We start from the raw sequence: 22,511 nt of genomic DNA, 5'->3' as shown, positions 1-22,511 counted from the left end.
GGTTTGCCTGTGATGTCCTAGGCTGAGTCCACTACCTTTTGGAGGTCTTTATGCTCAGGGGTATTGTACCAGACCTTGATGTAGCCAGTCAGCACACTTTCCACCACACATCTGCAGAGATTTACCTGGGTTTCCGATATTATACAAAATTTCCACAAACTCTGAGGAAGTAAAGATGCTGACGTGCTTTCTTGTCAGTGCCATTAGTGTGTTGACTCCAGGAAATATCCTCTGAGATAGTGATCATAAAAACTTAAATTTGCTCAGCCTTTCCACCTCTGTTCCCCCTCTGGTTTTCCATTCCTGAAGTCAACAATCAGCTTCTTGGTTTTGTTGACATTGAGTGCAAGGTTATTGTTGGTGCACCATTAGGCCAAGTTTTCATTCTCTCTCCTGTACGCTGACTCATCATCCCTTTTTATACAACCCACTACCGTGGTATCATCAGTGAATTTGTAGATGGTGTTGTTGTCGTACGGAGCCCCACAGTCATAGGTGTAAAGCAAGTAGAGCAGGGGCTAAGAATACAGCCCTGTGGTGCTCCAGTACTTATGGAAATTGTGAAAGAGATGTTCTAACAAATCCTCACTGATTATGGCCTGTAGGTGAGGAAATCAAGGATCAAATTACACAGTCTGGTGTTGAGTCCCAGGTCTTGGAGTTTGCTGATCAGTTTTGAGGGGATGATGGTATTAAATGCCAAATTGTAGTCGATAAAGAGCATCCTGATGTAGGCATCTTTGCTGTCCAGATGTTCCAAGGTTTTGTGTAGAGCCAGTGAGATGTCATTCGCCGTAGACCTATTGCAACGATAGGTGAACTGAAATGTATCGATGTCGCCACTCAGACAGGAGCTGATATGCAGGTTACCACACTCTTGGGCACTGATTTAATTGATGCCTGTTTGAAACAGTTGGGTACCATGCCCTGCCAGACTGAGATATCCATGAATACACTGGTAAGTTGGTCAACAAAGAATTTTAATACTTGGCCGGCTACTCCGTCTGGACCAGATGCTTTCCTTGGATTCACTCTCCTGAAGGCAAGCACGCATGTCATCCTCGGATACAGACAGGAGAGGATCATCAGGGGAAATAGGGGTGCCCACTGGTGGTTCTTTTTTGTCGAATTGGGCGTAGAAGGCATTGAGTTCATCTAGGAGTAAAGTTTTGCCATCTCCTACTGTACCAGATTTTATTTTGTAGCAGGTAACGTCATTTAGGTCCTGCCACTGCTATGCTGTCAGGTATCCCTTGTGGTTTCCATTTTCATCCAGAAACTCCACTTTGCCCAGGAGATGGATTTCCACAGGTCACTCCCACAGGTCATACCTGCTCCTTCTGTAGTGATTGGGATCTCCAGATTTAAATGCCTGTGATATGGATGTGATTGTTCTTTTGGACCTTCTGATTGGGGAAAATCCTGAATGATTTTGTGGGGATACAGGTGTTTAAATAAAATCTGTGATTGCCCTGGTCCTTGAACACAGCCCAATCCACTGAATTGAGGAAGTCTTGACTAACAACTGATGGAGAACCAAGCATCCCAAAAGCTTTTTCACTGATTGCAATGCCTCCAATAAACAAAATGAATGCTTCGCCTCAATCCACTGACGCGTGGTTTGTCTTTATATTCTTCTCAGTTAAAAACACTTTCACTTTTCAATGCACGTTGCTCAGTTGCAAAATCCTTTGAGAAAGTGGATTATTTCATGCTTATATTGACCAGAGTTTGACCAAAATATGCCACTACTTTGCTTGAAAATATAATTCTTGATTTATACTTATCCTCTCAGTAACTCAGAAGACCATCAGTTAGTTTAATTTTAGTCAAGTGAATCTTCAGATCCTAATGCATGACATCAATTAATTTCCCCACACCCACTATTTTTCCTCATCTATGCCTATCCTCTATTTCTTTGCTGAAGGCCTAGTGCTGGATCAATCTGACTGAGCCCACTCACCCACTTTTTTTTCAGCACGAAGAGGCCAATATGTATCGAGCGAGATAGAATAAGCTCAGAGAAACAAATAGGCCTCAGATATGACATCCTGATTCAAATATATTTAAATGATTTGAAACAAATAGTAAACTGAAAAATGATTGGGAATATCAATTCATATACAGTAAAACAAAATTTAAAAGATTGTAATAAAAAGTAAAGAAAATGTTTATCTTCTTCCATAGGCTCGTTGACCCTTTCAAATGGACAGGGTAGTCATTTCCATACAGGTTCTTCCTGGCATAAAAGGGCCTGATGCAAAGTGTATTTGGATCCTTTTCAGCATTTCACTCTTCCTCTCCTGACATTGGAATTGTCAAGAGATGGTGCAGGGAATTGAATTCACAAGTGGCTCATCATTTCAGTTCAGTTTTCCACACTTCATTGGGCAAACCTGGAATTCTTGATGTTTGAGCTAATAGCTGATGGATCCCTTTGAATTGCCTGACTTTCAGCCAGCAGGAATCAAGGTTGTTTGCTCCTTTTTAAATGAATTTATTTGGGCATTGAACATCCTCAGAACTTTGTGTTGAATGGCTTTATTATTATTTGATTGTTTTAAGAATATCATACTCTGAGCAACTTTGTTGTTTCCCAAGTTTGTATTTCTAGCAGGGCCTAACTATGTACTGAGCAGTCAAAATAAAATCAGGCTTTCTTTCCACATTATCGCCTAACACTTCAACTGAGATCACTTAACCCAATATGCTTTGGTAAAATCAAACCCTGGACTTTACATATTGCTCATTATGACAGGAAGTAACATATTGTTACAATATTACTCATCTATTTCCATAAGTTTGGATATAAAAAGATAATGAATAAAATTACTTAGGTTTTTAGTAAAATAAATCTGGGCAACTGTTGCAGATGTTCAGCCCAGCAAGCAATGAATGGATTATGTCTATGATAAAAGTGATGAATTAATTTGTTGGCAATATTCCTCAACTCTTCTTAAAAATAATGTCATGGTATTTTATTTTTCAATTCTAACTAAAGGCAGGCAGATTCCTAACATTTCAAAAGGAACTGGAGTAGCCCATCTGTCCTGTCAAGCCTGCTCGGCTATTTCATAAGATCATGACGATCCTTCCTGTCTTCTCTCCATAACCCTTAATTCCCCTGCTGCACAAAAAAATCTAATTGTGTTTTAAATATATTTAATGAGGCAGCTTCTACTGTTTCCTTGGATGGAGAATTCCACAGATTCATGACTCTCTGGGAAAAGTAGTTCCTCCTTCTCACCATCCTAAAACTACTCCTCTGAATCTTGAGGCTACATTCCCCTAGTTCTAGTCTCACTTACCATTATTTTAACTCTATTTTTATAGTCTTTGTCTTATCCATCACTTTCATTATTTTGTAGACCCCCTCTCATTCTTCTGAATTCCAGCAAGTATACTCAGGCAATTCAATCTCTTCTCATGGCCAGAATCAACTGGTAAACCTCCTCTGCACCATCTCAATAGACAGTGTATTCTTTCTTTTGTAATGATTTCTGGCTTGCATTATGTCCAGAGCTGAGAAATCTGTATAGTAGTTATTACTTTACAATATGTAAAAATAAAATGCATGGTCAATTAGATCGAGTATATGTCATTCATCACTCATGGATTTGTAAACACACATAACACCAACTTGTAACTCTTAAAGCTTTTAAAATGCTAGTTGGCCATCACAGGGTATAATTGTTGAGACTTTTTTTATTATTATGTTTTCAGGCAGAGGGAGAGGATAACCTTAAGAAGATGCAGCTGATGGAATTAGCGATACTGAACGGCACTTATAGAGATGCTAACATCAAATCACGTAAGGATATGATGGACTTCTAGAACCTAGTATGAGCATTTCAAAACTTGTACAATTGTCCCTCTTTTGGACAACCCAGCAGAAGCTTTGATTTAAATCATTTCATTTTGAAAAGCCTGGAGAAAGAGTGCCCTGGTGGGTTAAATACATTATTATCAGTTCTAGAAGGGTCTAAGTCGAGAACCTAAATCCCAGCAGCATAAACCAAAGGAAGGTTTTTCCAAATTGAATTTTTTTTTAAAGTTTGAACACTCAAATCTTGGCACAAAATGAAGTTGTGATTTACCAGCCCACAATGCATCATTTGTTCTTGAAATAAGTATCTAATTGGCAGATTAGATTCTAAGGAATAGTTGGCTGCTGACAGTGAGAAATGCATAGTTACTGTTTGACAGTTTGATGGAGCATTGTGCACTTATGAAATGAATGAGCAATGATTATTGCAATTTTTCTTTGGACTGCACAATGCAACAGAGAACATAATCTTGTATTGTCTGTATATGTTCAGATTTGGTGATTGGTGGTGGGCCATCTCTGAAAGGAAATCTCATATTTCCTTGTCTTAAATAAAATATTTTGTCACATACACACTTATGTGTATTTATGTGTTTTTTTTTGCAGGATGAATTTGCTGGTTTGTAGCCTGATTGTTGAAAGAGCAGGCTTAATGTTAAATAAATATTTACTGAGCAAAGACCTTCTTTAATAATCAGTGGGGGAACCTAATTGCCTCCCAAAATCATTAATACCTTTTGAGGTGTTATTATATATTCAGCGCATTAATATCACTCGTTTAAGGTCTGGCACAAGATCACAAACCGGCCAAATCCAGAAATACATACTTGCATACATTTCAAATAATGGTTATGTTACAGTTCAGTGAATTTAATTTTTAAGGGATTGTTAATTTTCTTTATTGTCACTTGAACTCCTTAATATTAGTTGCCTTGTGATCATTACCAAATATTCCCTTTGAATAAATGTATTTACCTGACTCAATTTGAGAAGGTTCCCTGCACAAGAGTCAAATTAAGTCCTCTGTGGCAAAACTCGGTTTCAGGAGCTCCAGTTTGTACATATGAACTGTCAAAATATCTTTACTAAATTACTGACTTGTATTCACCAAGATATTTTTCATAAAAATCTTCATTTCTCTATACAGAAACCAATACAATTTTTTAAAATTTCTTCACAGTCCTTGGATATTATTTCCACCTGCTCATTTTGTAAACTTCCATTAGTAAATTTGAGAGGCTGTAAATGAATGTTCTTTTACTTTTCCTTGATTTTTCTCTCTCAAAACAATCTCAGAATGTTAGCAGGTAGTATATAGGCATTTGTGTAATCTGCATAAACCTGAATGCACCAAACAGCTAGGAAGTTACCTAGATTTGAAGAGGGTGTTATTTGATTAATTATGTCTATTGTATCTATTTAATTTCCAGCCAATGTTGATATTAAGATATCCACTGAATTTAAGTATGTTTAGATCTTTGACATTTTGTAGATTGTTGGCAATTAAACATTCATAATTTGTAATACCTGACTAGCCTATTTCAGGAAGAGAATTATGAGACTGGTCACACTACCAAGCCTTTCGAATCACATGTTAGGAAACTATGGATACTTCAGCATGGGATAAGATCTATTATTCATTGTGACTGATAGCAAGTCATAGTTGAAATCATAATGTAACCCACTGTCCACTTAAGTCAATAATTGTTCCAACTGCTACAGTGCAGAGAAAAAGATTGTAATGTGGACCATAGAATCTATTGCATAATCACATTTGTGGTAGGCACACATAAAATCTTAGCACAAATACTCTCCAACACATGCAAGTTAAAGAACTGATATGTATTTACATACTTATTTCCAAAAATGTTTTGCAGTGTTGTGTCTTTGGTATGTTGCAACAGATTAACTGAACATATTCTAAGTGTGTAAGACAGGAAAACATAAAAAGTAGTGAAGTATGAATAGGCCTGATTGGAGGGGCACTCTATAAAGTACTTTTAAATGTTGATTCTGAACACCCTTGACTGTTGTTTTGTATAAATTTAGAACATATAATAGAAGTTGATAATCTTCATATGTTATACACATGATCTTCAAGTGCATTTGTTAGTTATACCTTTTTTTAAAACTGGCTGTATTTGAGTTTTTCAGCTTGCGCATAGAGTTTCTTTGGAAGTACGTTTGTTTAGTTTAGTTTTAACTTAAGGGTGTACTTGGGCATTGCAAATTACCACTGCCTGTACTAATGATTACTTAATTTTTCTTTCACTCCTCCTGCTTTTTTTGCTTCCCCATTTCCTATTTTCCTTTTCCTCACACACACTATTCTCTCCACATCTTCTCTGTGAATTTTCTTCGCTTACTATAGCTGCCCTTGCCTTTTCTCTTGCAGCGACAGCCCAAGCTCCACGGATCATTACAGGGCCCACGTCGGTTCTTCCACCAGCTGCCTTGCGAGCCCCTACACCAGCTGGCCCAACTATTATGCCTCTAATTAGGCAAATTCAAACAGCAACGGTCATGCCTAATGGATCCCCTCATCCAACTGCAATAGTGCCTCCTGCACCTGAAGCCGGTCTAATCTATACTCCTTACGACTATCCTTACACACTGGCACCAGCTACTTCCATCCTGGAGTATCCCATTGAGCCTAGTGGAGTTTTAGGTAAGGTGACTTTTCAAGTGTGACTGTTCCACAACGTGTTTAATATCCTAGTTTGCTGTTTGAGTTACGGCTCATTTCATTTCATTGTAACTTGAAACTTTTAACTGATTGTAATGTGCTAGCCCAATTAAATTAACTTTTTTTGAAATTACATTTGTCACCAAGGGCTATAGTGTGTACCTCAGTATTATTTACAGTTGCTTTAAAAATAAATCGTATCAGTTAAGTTGTACATACACAAATCCATCCTTTGCATACTTTCATCGTGACAATAATGCAGCCCCATCATTTTTACTCTGTCTGAGTTCATGTAATTAATTATTTTCTCTGAGTAATAAATGAAATAAAAGCTATTTATGGACTTGGCCTTTCAGATATCCCCCCCAAAAAATCATTTAGCAATAGAAATTGGTTTCAGTAGATGGAAAGTTAAGTTGAGAAATTAATAATAATGAAAGAAGAGACATAAAGTTACTGGATAGATCAGTCGGCCTGAAGATTGTGTCCATTTTAGAATTTTGCACAAATGGACCAAGAAATTGATTTTCAAAAAAGGGTAAGATAGAATGTGTGTGTAAACTGGCAGGGAATATAAAATCAGACCGCAGCAGCTTTTATACAGTAGGTGTAAAGAAATGGCAGAGGAATTAATTACTTTGTTTCTGTCTTCACAGAAATGAAAACTAGAACCAAAGGTCTGATTAGAATGAGAAATTGATGAACTAGGGCTGGAGAATTTGGTGAACTTAGAAGATGATAAATCTCAGATAATCTGCACCCCAACATTTTGATAAAGGTTGCTTTAGTGAGATCTCGCTTTTTCTTCTCCCAACATTTATCAAATATGGAATTGTTCCTGTGGATTGGAAAACCACAAATGTGACCCCACTGTTTAAAAAAGGAGGGGATAACTAACCTGTTAGCCTAACACCAGTAGTAGGAAAATTACTGAATGAATAGTAATAACTCAACACTTTGGATTAAGCATAGTCAACATGGATTTATGAAAGAAAAATCATGCCAGAGTTCTTTGAGGATATGACAACTCAAATAGTTACCTTATTTGAATTTTCAGATGGTGTTAAACAGTGATAGATTGGGCAATTTTGATGTTTACCCTATATGTGCTTCTACTCAATTCACTGAAGGCCAATTTACTTATACAACAGGAGATTATTAAGGAAAGTAATAAGTTAGCCTTTATTGTAATAATTTTTTAATATAGAAGTAAGAGACTCTTATTGTTTAGGACCTTAGTGGGACTGTAGCTTGAATATTGTGTCATTTTAAGTTTGCTTCCAAAGAAAGAATAAACTTTCCAAATCAAGTATGCAGAGAACATTTTGTAAATGGTTTGGGGATTTTCTGTGTGGGCAGATATTGAGTAGGTTAGAACTATTTTGTCCAAAGTTTTGAAGAATGAGCTATCTCATTGAAATTTAGAAATTTGTTGAAGAGTAAACACATTGAAGCAATTTCCTGTGGCTGTACAATTGAGGACCAAGGGCCATATTTTGAGAATATAGTGTTAGCTGTATGGGACTAATTTGAGACAAAATCTCTTAACTCAGAGGGTGGTGAAACTTTAAAATGCTCTGCCTTGGAAGGCTGTGTAGGTTCATTCATTTATTCTTAATATTTTAAAGTTCAGAATTAGCCATGTTAATGAATGGTGTACTAGGCTCAAGACACGAGGTGGGCTATTTCTATTTTTCCCTTGGCAAGATAATCCAAAAGAAACCATGGGTTGCACAGTTTGCATAGTGGTTAGTGCAACACCTTTACAGCGCCAATGCTCGAAACCCACACTGTCTGTGAGGAATTCTGTTAGGAATTTGTACATCCTCCCCATGTCTGCATGGGATTTCCCCAGGGGGTCCCGTTTCCTCCCACCATTTGAAACATACTATGGGTGTAGGTTAATTGGGCAGCATGGATTCGTGGACCAAAATGGCCTGTTACCGTGCTGTATGTCTAATTTTTTTTGTAATTAAATTTATTTAATTTAAATTTTAAAGAAAGGAACAATCTAAAAATTACAATAAAACCTTTCAGGTATGATTTCAGAAATCATGGTTTGAACAAGTTATTGCACCAAATCTGGATCTCCATCACCAAAAATTGTTCTGAGTCAATTAAAAAATTTGAAACAGTGATTGATAGTTTTTTGTTATTCAGCAAAACTATTAAGGGTTGCAGATGGGTAAATGTTGTTAAGATAAAATCAGCCTTGATATAATTGAATGGTGAACAAGCTCAAAGGTCTGAAAAGCCAAGTCCTTTCTGACTTCATTGTAATGAAACTTGAAATGTGTTGTTACTGAGGTTCAAACTACATAATGATACTTCCAACATTTTTTTGTTAAATGCCAACCAAAAATACAAATGGTACAGTTTAAATTTCTGATGTTTTTCTCATGGAATTAGAAAAGTACATCTATTGACTGTCAGTTCTTCCCAGTAGCAATGTCAAAAAAGTCATTGTCGGTTTAACATGACAAAGTTGACATAATACCTTCTATTCTGTCAAAAGACATCCATTTAGCTGCACACAGGACCATTTCTGCTACAAGATAAAGCCAACAGGCTTTTAACAAGAATATTGGCAAACGGATCTGCACCATAGAATTGGATATATTGATAACGTGCTCTGCATTAGTAGAACTGCTGGATATAATTATGGCAGCATTCAGTGTATGTGAAAGCAAGATATTCTTGAGGATCCCAAAGAAGAGAGAAAAAAAAATCTTCTGATTTGAGTTAATTTTAAATGGTATTGAATGTTTGGGATAGATACTGATCTGAGAATTTTATACCCAATTACTTAATACTTCCATGTGAAGATTAACTATTTATAATTTTGCCTTTATTAAGTGCAGGGTACAGTAATATAGTTAATTAAATTTCTGGATTAGTAACTCAGAGGTCTGGACTGATGGTACAGAAAAATTATGTCACCAAAGTAAATTGGAATTTTTTTTTTATTAACTACCCTTGAAAAAAAGTAAGTTGTACCAGTAACTGTGAGCATGGAATAACTAGACATCATTAAAAACATCTTGTTCACTGATATTCTTTAATGAAGGAAATCAGCCTTCTCACCTATTTGCTAGTCTCAATCCACAACAGTATTATTAACTCCTGATTACTTTCTTGGATTGTTTTCTCTGGAGTGTTGAAGGCTGAGGGCCAACCTGATAGCAGTATGCAAAATTATGAAAGTATAGATAGGGTAGATTGTTAGAATATTTCCCAGGGTGGAACTGTAAAATATTCAAGGGTACAAGTTTTAAGTGAGATGGAAAGCTTAAAGTAGATTTATGAGGCAAATTCTCTCAGCCCCGAAGAGAGTGGTACAGGTAGGTGCCTGGAACACACTGGCAGGAGAGGTTGTAAAACAAGATCAAAGGTATTGAGACAGGCACATAAACAGGCTGGGAGTATAGGGGAATGTACCATGTGCAGTCAGATGGAATTAGTTAGATTGGCATCATGGTCAGCGCAGAACAGTGCCTGTTCCTGTATGTTCTGTTCTATATTTTAAAATGTCCAACAAGCCACTCAGTTCTATATTTTTAAATGTCCAACAAGCCACTCAGTTCTATATTTTAAAATGTCCAACAAGCCACTCAGTTCTATATTTTAAAATGTCCAACAAGCCACTCAGTTCTATATTTTTAAATGTCCAACAAGCCACTCAGTTCTATATTTTAAAATGTCCAACAAGCCACTCAGTTCTATATTTTTAAATGTCCAACAAGCCACTCAGTTCTATATTTTAAAATGTCCAACAAGCCACTCAGTTCTATATTTTTAAATGTCCAACAAGCCACTCAGTTCTATATTTTTAAATGTCCAACAAGCCACTCAGTTCTATATTTTTAAATGTCCAACAAGCCACTCAGTTATAACAGATTGCTTTGTTAAAACACATTAAGAATGAAAATGGATGGCCTTCCTCTGCACTGTGCAATGGCACACCCAAAACCAAGCAAAGACCTCTTCCCCAATATCTGTGGACATGACTCATTTGCGAACTACTCCTCAATCTAGCATAGTCTGGTATGGTTTTATTCATGGAAACATACCTTTCACCCAGAGTTCCAGACTCTGCTGTCATAGACCCATCAAAATTCACAGCTCAGTGTTCAGTTGAAAGAACATGGAACTAGGAGATTACAACATTGACCCTGGATCCCATGGAATCAGCAAACAAGGAAACTTCATAGGCTTTGCCAACTCACACCCTCAGCTGATGAATCAATGACAGGCAGTATTGGACCCCATTCTTCAGGTGCACTGAGATTAAAAGTGCAGAATGTTGACTGGTTGTGGACTTCAATGTCATTGCCACTTATCATTGATGGAAGTGGCCAAATTTCAAAAGACATAATCGCCAGACTGAATCTGCAATAGACAGTGTGAGAAGCAACACAAGGGAAAGATCTGATTGACCTCATTCTCATCAATCTCCCTATTGCAGATTCATCAGTTGTAAAAATTCAGGAACAGTTCAACTTATGGGCTATAGTGTTGAAGACTTATGATCAAAACTCTTAGTCCAGCTGTATTCTTTAAGTTACATCACTGGCATCAATCTGACCTTGCAAAAAATTGTACAGGCAAGTCCTATTCAGCTCAGTATTACTGCATCAATCATCGCAAAGATGGAAGGTGTTACCGACAGCATATCAAAGGACACCTTGTAAATTTGGGTTTTGTCAGGTCTACTTAACCACATATAGATGATACATTCATGAATTGCAGCAGTGAGTTGAGACAGACTGTACTTGACATCAAGGTGGCATCTGACTGTGGCATCATGGAACCTCAACAAAATTTTAGTCAGGGAGCACTCTCTACTGCCTGGGGTGATACTTTACACAAAGCAAGATAGCTGTTGGTCAGTTTTCTCACTGGAAGAATTTCTTGATTTGATCTAAAACTGCTTCAGCAATGGTCATTACTGCATCACACAGTTCTAAATAAGATAGTCTAAAGATGAATATGTGGACCATACCAGCATGCAGTAAGACCTAGGCAAGATTCAAACAAAGGCTAGTCATGTTTGTCCCTCTCAAATATTTTAAAATAAAGGGAGTACTTAACAATTTAAATATTTACTATTGCAGAGCCCTCCACTGTCCACATCTTGATGGTCGCTATTGTCCAGAAATATAACTGAACCAGCCATGAAAATACTGTGGCTCTAGGAGTGGTGAACACTTTTGTATTAGTCAAAGATTTTTTATTGCAATAACATGGCACAGGTTAGCAGTTTGACTTGAAATGAAGCACTTCATATGATAAGTGCAGTTCCAACAATGTTCAAGGAGTTTGATGGCATCCAGGGTGCTATCCTAAATGTCCACTTCCTCTGTCATGACGCAACATACCTACATTGTGTGCTCCCTACAAAATGCAAAAGAGCAACTCACCAGGCCAACTTGGATGTTATTTTCTAAACTTATGAGCTCCACCATCCATTTGGACAATATACACAGGAATACCATGACCTACCATTCTGAAATGCATTATTCCTCTTCCTCATTCCTTAGACTAGATACTGCAGCATTCATAGAAATCTTGCCCTCCTCATTATCACACAGATTGCAGTGATTGAAAGCAGGCTGCTCACCACTTCATTTTCAAAAACAATAAAGAATGAGCAATAAAATCTGGCTTTGCCCCTGAATATCACATCCCATTAATTTAGTAAATCACTAGAATTTGAATTCAGTTAATGATCTGGAATTTAGCAAACAATCAATTTATCATTATAATTATAACCACTAAATGTGCAGATTGTTAACCTAACTAGTTCATTGAAGTCCTTCAGGAGAAGAAATCTGTCATCCTGACTGGTCAGTCCTATATGTAACTACGGACTCTCCTCAAGAGGTTAATTCTTAAATGCCCTCTGAAATAACCCAGCAAACCACTATTGCTCTACTGTCATGTTCAAACAGAGAAAGAAATGATTAGACATTGCATTCAGGCAGATAAAGAAATGACCAGACAGATCACCTGGCATTACCCAAGACACCACATTCTGATATGGCAAAGTCCAGTCGACTTCGAAGTGTCCTACTCACAAATACATGGGGACTAGAGTCTCAATTGAGAGAGATGCCCTACAGACTATATCTTGATGTAATGATGCTTGCACAATCATACCTCTATAGACAATGCCAGACTCATCACAATCCAAGAGTTTGTCTAGTGCCACTCGATGTAGATTCACCAGATGTGGAGGCCCAGTGGTGGCAGGTGTGAGAGAGTAATCCTTGTCATCTTCAACATTGATCCATGATCCAACCATATCCTATGAAGTCTTATGGCATCAGGTCATATATAGAGAAGGAAATTTCCTCCTGACTACTCCTTAGCTCAGTACTCCTCCATGATGAACAATGCTTAAAAAGGATTGCAAGTAATAAGGGAACAGAATAAATTTTGGATGGATGTCCAGCATCAAGAATGGCTTGGTAGAGACAGCACAAAATGAACGGATCATATTCCTGACAGGCATGGCTGCCAGACTGGGTCTGTCATAGGTAATGAGGTAAACCAACTTGATCTCATTCTTCTCACTGGCCTTTGATTGGCTGATGTTTCTAACCATGATAGCATTGGTAGAATTATATAGAGGCCGAACTTCAGACCAAGGAACTATTACTAAGTGGGATGAAGAATAAATCTGGGAACTTAACACAGTGGACCAGAACAAAGCAGCAGAAATATACATCCTACCATCCATAATCGGGTCACACAACACCTCTTCTCTCGTCCATTAATATCAAGCAAGGAAACAGCCCTGGTTTAATGAGTATAGAAAGGAATGTGGGGAGCAGTGCCAGGCCAATCTAAAAGTGATGAAATATCAACCTAGTGAAGCTGCAACATATTACCACGTCTAGATATGAACAATAGTGAACAATTAAATAGCTGTCTCAGGGATGAAGCACAGGAGGGTTAGTCTTATTATGTGAGACAAGACTGAAGCATTCAAAACAATGTTTTAATTAGGTTTTCTCCTGTTACCTCTTTGGAGCCCCAACATCAAAGAAGCCATTCTCTTGCCTATTTCGTTCACTTTGTGCAATATCAAGAAAGATCTAACAGAATAAATATAACAAAGGCTATGGGATCAGGCAGCATCCCAGCTGCAGTACTTAAAATCTGCAATCCAAAACCAGCTGCTGCTTTGGCTTCACTGCAGTTACAACATGGATGTCCTGAACAATGTAGAAAATTGTTATGTTGTGTTCACTAAGAGCAAAACAAATCTGACCTGGCAAATTCCTGCTTTGTCAGTCTGTTCTCAATTGCCAGCAAGTGATGGAAACTGTCGTCAACAATCCTATACAGCAGCAGTTACTCACTTAAAATCTAGTCACTGGTATTTAATTTGGGTTTTGCCAGGCTCTGCTCCTGACAAGAACCATGGACCAAAGAGCTGAATTCTAAAATTGAGATATGAGCAACAGCCTTTGATATCAAGGAAACATTTAATTGAGTATGTAAAGCTTAAGTCAAGGGGTGACAACACTCCAATGGTTGGAGTCATACCTTGCACAAAAGAGGATAGTTTTGGATCTTGAAGGTCAATCATTCAATGTTCTGACATCGCTCTAGGAATTCCTTAGATAAATGTCCTTGACCCAGTCATCTTTTGCTTTTCAATAATGGTCTTCCTTCACTGGGTCAGAATTGGGGAGTTTAGTACACTGATGCATGATCAGTGCAGATGGAGGCATAAATATGTCTGGCTAGAAATGTTACGGTGAAAAATGTGTATTGAATTGGCTTTCATCGAGGCTGAAGGGATAAGGCTAATGGTGATATTTAATGCAAGCAACAAGCAGGATTGAGAATCCAGGGCGCTGTACATATAATCAGCAAAAAATTCCTCAAATCTGAAGCTCCATGAAAAACCTAAGATTTTAGCTATGGCTCCCATCATTGGGACTGCTGCTTCAAATGATGGGATAAAAAAATCTAGATTTGTCCTCAAATGGTAGTGACTGCTGGAGACAGCCACCATGTGGTTCCAACAAGTCATTGCATATTGTGTGCTCAGATGCAGACACACAAGTCAGCAATCATGATGAATGCCATTCCAGAAAGGCTGAGGGGGGATTTGATAGAGGTATTTAAAATTATGAGGGGGAATAGATAGAGTAGATGTGAATAGGCTCTTCCCCTTGAGGGTAGATGAAATTGGAACAAGGGGGCATAAGTTAAGGGTTAGTGGGCAAAAGTTTAAAAGTAACATGAGAGGGGGCTTCTTCACTCAGAGAGTGGTAGCTGAGTGGAATGACCTTCCAGAAGAGGTGGTTGCAGCAGGGTTAATTTTGTCATTTAAGAGAAGATTGAATAAGTGCATGGATGTGAGGGGATTGGAGGGTTATGGACAGGGAGCAGGTAGGTGTGGATTAGAGGGGCCGAGATGGCCTATTTCCATATGATAATTGTTATAATGTTATACGGTTCTGCTGAGCTTAATGGGGCAGTTGCTGATCACTTCATGGGGAAATTCTCTTTGAGTCTGAAATGTTGCAGAATCACAAAATATTAATGGCACTGAAAGATACCTTGAAGAAGGGCTCAGGCCAAAAATGTCAGTTTTGTATCTTTACCTCCTATAGATGCTGCGAGACCTGGCATTGAAAGAATTCATTTGGCCTGTTGAGTACATGCTGGCTGGCTCTTTATATGAACAACTCTCCCTCTCCCCAAGACCCTGAAAATCCTTTCCTTTCTGATACTCTATGTAGAACCCAACAATTGAATCTTCCTCTCAAGATTCTTTTATTGTCATATAATAAAACAAATGTAACATTTCACGAAACTGCATTTAATCTGCTGTAAGGTAGACAAAGATTCACAAACAGCAGGAATTGCCCAGCACCCTTTACAGTCAGAGAAAGAAGCAAAAGAGAGTCCTTCCAGTCACTGAGTGTCTGTTGATTTTCCTCCAGCTCTCCCCTAGTCTTTGCAGCCACAGACTTCAGTCCAAGCCATCCAAGCTCCAGATCCAAACCTCCGACACAATCAGAAAGCCTTCAGCACCCGGGAGCCCTTCCTGCTCTCGGCATCCTCTCACATCCCATCTCCGATACCTGGTACTCCTTTAGCCTCTCCTGAGCTAATCTCCAACTAATCCTGACATAATTCCAGATATCACTATTGATTCTATTGCCAATCGCTTTCATTCTGTGACTCCTCGTCTACCTTTACCCATCATGATTGTATATACCTCTTTCATTTTTCTTTGTTTCAAGGATAATATCCTCATCTATCCATATAACTAAAGTTTCTCACCCCCTTAAATCACTTTAGCATATCACTTCAACTCTAAAACATTTACAACTTGCTTAAAATACCTAGCTGGGCATAATAATATTCCAACTGTAGCCAAATCAGAGTACTATAATAATTCCTCATGATTTCTTGCTCTTGCATTCCCAGGATCCTTTATGCTTTTGCTCTATCACTTTCTCTGTTCTGCTGCTTTAAATGTACACTGCATGATCACTCTGCTCTTATGCCCCTTTTAAGAATTGTGCCCTTTAGTTTATATCCTCTCTTCTCATATGTTCCATCTAAACCTACACCTCACACTCCTCAACAATTTCAGTCTGCCTATCCTTCAGGCTGTCTGTATCTCCTTAAAGTATTTTACTGCCCTGCTAATATTTTATTACATCTCCAAGTTCTGTGCCAAAGGCAAAGTGGAAATTGTGCCCTGTACAACAAAGTCTAAGTTATTGTATATGTATTAAGAGGCACAGTGGTTCCAAGTACTGACCTTGAGGTGGGGGGTGGGGGGGGGGATGAATTATACATATCCCTCCTGTCCAAAACAAATCTTCCGCTCTACTCTCAACTTCATGTTAGTTTCCAATTTTACATCCATAATGCGTAAGCTATTTTCATTCTGTTCCTTCAGTTATGCTGACAACCCTTGTAGGTGCATCTTATCAAATGCTTTTTTGAAGTCCACATATACCACATCATCTGCATTATATCAACTGGCATAAGCCCCTTTCACACTTGCATCCCACTAAATTGGCCATTCAGGTTAGAAATAGGGGTTTGGCTTTTCACACTTGACCACTCCTAACTGGGACACTGAACACTTTCACACTTGCAAGGAGCCATCCCCGGGATTAGGAGTGTTCTACCTCCTACCGGTGATGTCATGATGGTGGACCTGCCCTAAATCCTGATCAATATATTTGAAAAAAATTAAAGCTTTATGTACAGCCCAGTATGAGCCCTTCAGCCCCTGGTGTTGTTGTTCTGACCTATATAAACCTTTATAAAGGACTGTGGGAAAATGCTAGTAATAAATAACCATAATGGAGAATTTTTAAACAGGGTGGAAAAGTTGTAGCGCTGTAGTGCACAATTTATATAGCGTGGGAAAGTTAGTAGCACTATCGCGTACAATTTATAAATACTGTGGGGGGGAAAGAAATGGCAGACTTGCCCTCCCAGAATTTCATGTGGCAGTGAAAGGGCTGTATGCCCGGCTGCATGCACGGAGCATTCATAAAGGGGTGGAGCATTCATAAAGGGGTTTCTCTGCCGCATGGTATTCTGGGAAGTCAGGTTTGCGATTGTTTTTTCCCACGGCCTTTATAAATTGTGCACTATTGGTATTTATTGCTATTTATTTCCTCTCTCTCCCCCACTGTGACTTTCCCATGACACAGTTTATAGTTTCATTTTAATCTTTTCTTCTTTCACGTTCCTGAAGCCATGCAAAAACTTGGGTAATTTCAATCCCACAGTTCACAATTACCTGATTGCAAAACTGGTGTCTGCAGATACCAAGGTTGTACTTGGGATTGAGGCCATCAATCCCCAGTGATAGATGATGTCATCTGACGCCAGTGTCGAGATGATTTTGCTTTCACACTAGATACTTTAAAGGCTCATTAGCAGTTAATTACTGAGATCACTTGCAAGTGTGAAAGGGGCTATTTCAGTCTATTTAAATCATGCCAGCTCACAGACCATTGCCATTTTCCAATTCATTTTTCCTGCAACTTCTTTTCCCCTTATTCCCATTAACTCCTACCAGATTTGACCATTCACCTACACACTAGAACACTGGACACTGTTGCTATCATAGAGGCATGGTTGAAAGAAAGGCAGGAGGTTCCTCAGTATCTCAAGGTGTGGCAGGGAAGATGTAAACAAAGGTGGAATTGCAATATCAATCCAGTAACAAGGGAGTTTATCATATAAATCTCTTGAAAGTTAGCCTCATGGGTAGAATCAAGGAACAACAAAGAAGTGATTACTGGGTTATAATACAGAGCTCCTAACAGTGAGCCTGAGATAGAAGAGCAGATATACAAACATCACAGAAGTGTAAGAGTAAATAGGGTTACAGCAAAAGAGTTCAAATTTACAATATTTACTGATATTTGTAAAGTATGTTCATTAGTGTATTTGAGTCAGTAAGTAAATAGTCATAATTAGAGAAGGGGCAGAATGGACCTAACTTCAGAGAATGTAGACAGGCAAGTTGTTGAAATACAAATGGGAGAACATTTGGACATGATAATTCTCTCTTTGCCTTTCTCATTTTCTGTTTTGCCTTTCCACTAAACTTTCAATGGTCAGCCTGGTTCTCATTTATCATATGCTCTTTTTCCTTTGCTCACTTTTATTCTCCACTAATTGTTCATGATGTTCCATCTTGAAATTTTCTACTCATTTGTCTTATAGTAATGTATCTGACAGTAGAGAAATATCTCCATTATGATAACAATTGTTGTTCAATTGCAGATATATATGACAAAGTTTGATTCCATCTACCGAGCCAAGATCTGTTGAAATTTGCCTTCTCCGATTAACTATTTTACCTTAGGAATAATCCTTATATATTATTTCCTGTAGCTTGAGTGTTTTCTGTACATCTGTACCATCCATCCACACAGTTCACAAGACATGTATTCAAAATGGAGATCTGCAACACAGACTAATGCATGGGAAGGGTGGGTTATCGAGCGAGGAATGATTGGGCAGGCGAGGATTGTAACTAGTCGGGTTTAAAAGAGTAAGTGGAGGATGAGATGTTGTTACTCAAACTCAGTGTTATTTTTTATAACATATACTTGCACAAGCCATACTTTGGTCCATCCAGCCATTCACCTCTTCCTCCCACATAACAGGATTTACCAAAGGAATGCTCTAGCCCAGCATGTCCATATTACTGTGCTTTGAATCAGCATTATTTCAGGCTAATATTTTCAGCATGTTTGATCTTTTGAGGATTTTTGGGCTTATTCAGCAAAGCTCCTGTGCAACATGCACACAACTGTCGAGGTGACATTGACCCCAGGCATTTATTTTTCAACAGTGAAAGACAATTTATTGATTTAGTCAAATGCTTTAATTCTGTCTGTGGAGACCAGGGACTTCAACATTCTTCTTTATCAATATCTGTTTACAAGTGTTTTAAAAAATCTATTATGCATATTAAAGGACAAGACACAATGAGCATGCTTTTGGTTTTTGAAGGGTTTCTCCTTGAAAATTATTTTGGATCCTTTTGAATCTAAGCTAATAATTTATCTGATTTAAAATTTTGCCTCGTCCTTTCAAACGCCTGAGTAGCTGATCTAAATTAATTTAAACCAATTATTTCCTGATTTTTCAAATTTATTAATTCGATACAAACATTCAGTTACCCAGAAATTAAATGATAACTGATATCATAATAAATTAAATAGAACTGATCTTTTTTTTGTGTGAGTAGCTGGTATTCTGACATTTGCAAGTTAAAACAACATAATATGGAGCCAAGTGTACCAAAGGAGGGTGCAGTGTCCCTGGCAATTTTATGATTTCGATGTGGGTTTTCCATAGATGAGATGACTAATAGTGCTTACATTTATCAGAAGGCTGCTTCACTTTGAAGCACTTAAATCATTTCTCAATTTATGAAAGGTTTATTTTCCTTGAATGCATTTTGTTATGCAAAATGCTGTAAGTCAGAGGCAGGGCAACATGGGAATTTTATGCAATATATTTTTGTGGATGAAGTGAGGTAAACCAATTGTTATTTGTGGAAAAGAGAATCGTAAATCAAAGACATACTCAAGAGTCTTATGCTGTTTTATTTAGTTTCTCCGTTGGTTTTGCTATTCCATCAGTCACTACAAGCTTTTGTTCCATGACTCACATTACTGAAAAATCTGCACTCTCTGGCTTAAAAGATCAGTAAATAAGGCCTCATATTACAATCTAATCTATAACATTCATGCATCCATATTTATGTAAAATGTGCAAAAATGTCTTCAGCCATAGAATAGCAGAGTAAAATTTCTTGAACTTCTCAAATAAAATCAAATGGCAACTCACAGCAATAAACAAGTTGCCACCTCAACCAATGTGCATTGGTTAGAGGCCCATCTGTCTGACAAAGTTTGACTGTCTTCTTAATGGAAGAATGCTACATTATTGTAACTGTTTTCTGTATGCATTGCATTCACTGGAATTTGTGTAGCAGATTGAGACATGTTTCAGCAGCAGCTTTGAACCTCACACTGAACTTCACCATGTCATTTACATGATGCACAACTTTCTCTACATCTCTAAAAAACAAAGATGCCATAGAAACAGAAGAGTAAGGAAATAGTAAAGAAATGTGGAAAATTTCCATAAGTTTTACTGTGGCTTTGGCTCTAAACATTCACGTGTTCCCAAATATAGATTATGTGAGTGAACTGTTATTATTGCAGATAAACACTATTATGCTATGGCAGTATTCTATTAGGAGAAGGAAATAAGGTAATACTTCTGAATATATAATAATGGATGCCAACTGAGATAAAACAACAAGAGGCACCATTTTTGGGCAGAATAAAGTTTGAATATTTATGTTAAACTTGACACTTACATTAAGAAGACTAGATTTCCAAAGCACACACCAAGGAATATCTAACATGGAAAAATGCATTGGCTTCGGATTTTTTTGAGATTACTCTATTGGAGACTTGAAACTAAAATCATTGATGTTTTAAAGTCCAGAAATTAACCTTTAAAATATGCAGGTTCAAACTCATAAATAGTTGAATTCTAATGAAAATTATTTTATAAGAATGTTGCAAGGGATAGAGAAATATATTTGTCAAACTCTGGTTTGCTGGCACATCAATCACTGTGTTTGTGCTCCAAGACCATCACTAGGACAATGTTGAATGGGACTTAAAAGCAGAAAGAGATACCATTATGAACACTTCAAATGAAACTATCATCACTGTGTGTAAGAGTGAAAATAGAAGATTATTTTTATATTGAGCTGGATCTTGTTGGTCAATGCTGGAGGTTCCATTCATACCTATGACGATTTACCTATCTAAGCCACAGAAAATGTGGGACTTCTGTGCTTGGTCATTCGATGGCAGAGTGGAAAGCTAGTTATTTTTTATCTAATCATTGAATTTAATTATATAATTATTTGTCATAATTTTTATTTTTGTATTTCATTGCACCTTGCATTTTGGAAAAAAAAATCTGGTTCAATTTCAAAAGTTTTAAATGTAAGAGATTCCTCCCAGCTTTTATCAGTAGTAATTTCAAGGACAGTGAATTCTCCCTCTGCATGGCTGGAATCCTGCCGTCAGGCAGACCAAAACACTGGAATATGGGACGCTTCAAGTTAACAAGAAAAGTCTTCTGCATCTGGATTTGATAAGCACTAACATGGGGAATGTGTAGGTAGTGAGTGCAGGCAGGGGCCAGGCCAGTAAAATTTGGCCTATTTAATTTTACTTTTTCTAATCTATGGTTTCTTGAAATAGAAAGCATTAATGTATTTTCTTAGCCCATAGTCCATTGAAGCATAAATATTTAGAAACTTGGAAAATAGGTGCAGGAGTAGGCCATTTGGCCCTTCAAGTCTACGTCGCCATTCATTTTGGTCATGGCTGATCATCTACTCAGTACCCAGTACCTGCCTTCTCCCTATACCCCCGATCCTCTCAGTCACAAGGGCCAAATATAACTCCTTCTTAAATATAGATAAGGAACCGGTTTCAACTACTTCTTGTGGCAAAGAATTCCACAGAATCACCACTCTCTGAGTGAAAATTATTTTTCTCATCTCAATCCTAAAAGACATCCTTAAACTGTGACCCTCCCCCCCCCCACCCCCCCACCCGGTTCTGGTTTTCCTCAACATTGGGAATAACCTTCCTGCATCTAGCCTGTCCAATCCCTTAAGAATTTTTTATGTTTCTTTAAGATCCCCCCTCAATCTTCTAAATTCCAGCGAGTATACGGCTAGTCACTAGCCTTTCTTTATATGTAAATCCTGCCATCCCTGGTATCAATCTAGTGAACCTTCTTTGCACTAGGGCAAGGACGTCTTTCCTCAGAAAAGGAGACCAAAACTGTACACAATACTCCATGTGCGGTCTCACCAGTTTATTCCTCCTGCAAAAATTGCAATTGTGAATGTCTGAACTATTCCATGTGGCAAATTGTACCATTCTCTTTTAGTTCTGATCATACAATTTGACAAAGATGTCCTTCCCTCCTTGATGAAATGCTTCCTTCCTTGTACAAAATCATTGAATTCCTTTGTTCTCTTTCACAATAGAAATAACTGAGACCTGTAAATTATGGACACATTTGAGTATTAAATCATCAAAATAATTTATTTAGCAATCACACTTCTTAATTCAATAATCTCTGAGTGCACAATACTCTTTAAAAAGTGTTCTCAATATCTTGCATGATCAGTTCATGTTATGAACAGTATGTTATGCAAAGCAATAATAATACATTAAATTTGGAAGTGGATATTGAAACAAAACTGATGTGCTAAGTATAATACATTTACAACGGAACTCATTCCCAAATATACATTCAAATAACTTGACAGCCATACGCATTACATCAGGTGAATCTGACTGATAACTGGAACTTAGAGATCTAACGTTCTCTAGAGACCAGAAGCAAATTCACTTTCTCCAAAGCCTAAGCTTC

At 37.7% G+C, this 22,511-nt stretch overlaps 1 protein-coding gene and 1 long non-coding RNA gene across 9 annotated transcripts in view; one reads left to right on the top strand and one right to left on the bottom strand.

The window, feature by feature from the left end:
• The window catches only part of LOC138760837 (uncharacterized), a 154,326-nt gene that overhangs the window by 107,503 nt on the left and 24,312 nt on the right, over positions 1-22,511 (bottom strand). The window lies entirely within an intron of this gene.
• Positions 1-22,511, top strand: part of LOC138760836 (KH domain-containing RNA-binding protein QKI) — a 628,685-nt gene that overhangs the window by 590,763 nt on the left and 15,411 nt on the right. For 7 of the 8 annotated variants that reach the window (XM_069932029.1, XM_069932032.1, XM_069932037.1 and 4 more), the window contains 2 exons: positions 3,724-3,811; positions 6,198-6,494. In XM_069932029.1, the coding sequence (XP_069788130.1) occupies positions 3,724-3,811; positions 6,198-6,494 (385 nt within the window). The remainder of the gene's footprint in view (positions 1-3,723; positions 3,812-6,197; positions 6,495-22,511) is intronic. The other variant, XM_069932030.1, reaches the window with a different exon arrangement.

This window comes from Narcine bancroftii, chromosome 4 (assembly GCF_036971445.1).
Source record: "Narcine bancroftii isolate sNarBan1 chromosome 4, sNarBan1.hap1, whole genome shotgun sequence".
NCBI lineage: Eukaryota > Metazoa > Chordata > Chondrichthyes > Torpediniformes > Narcinidae > Narcine > Narcine bancroftii.
This window is presented reverse-complemented; position numbering and strand designations above follow the sequence as displayed.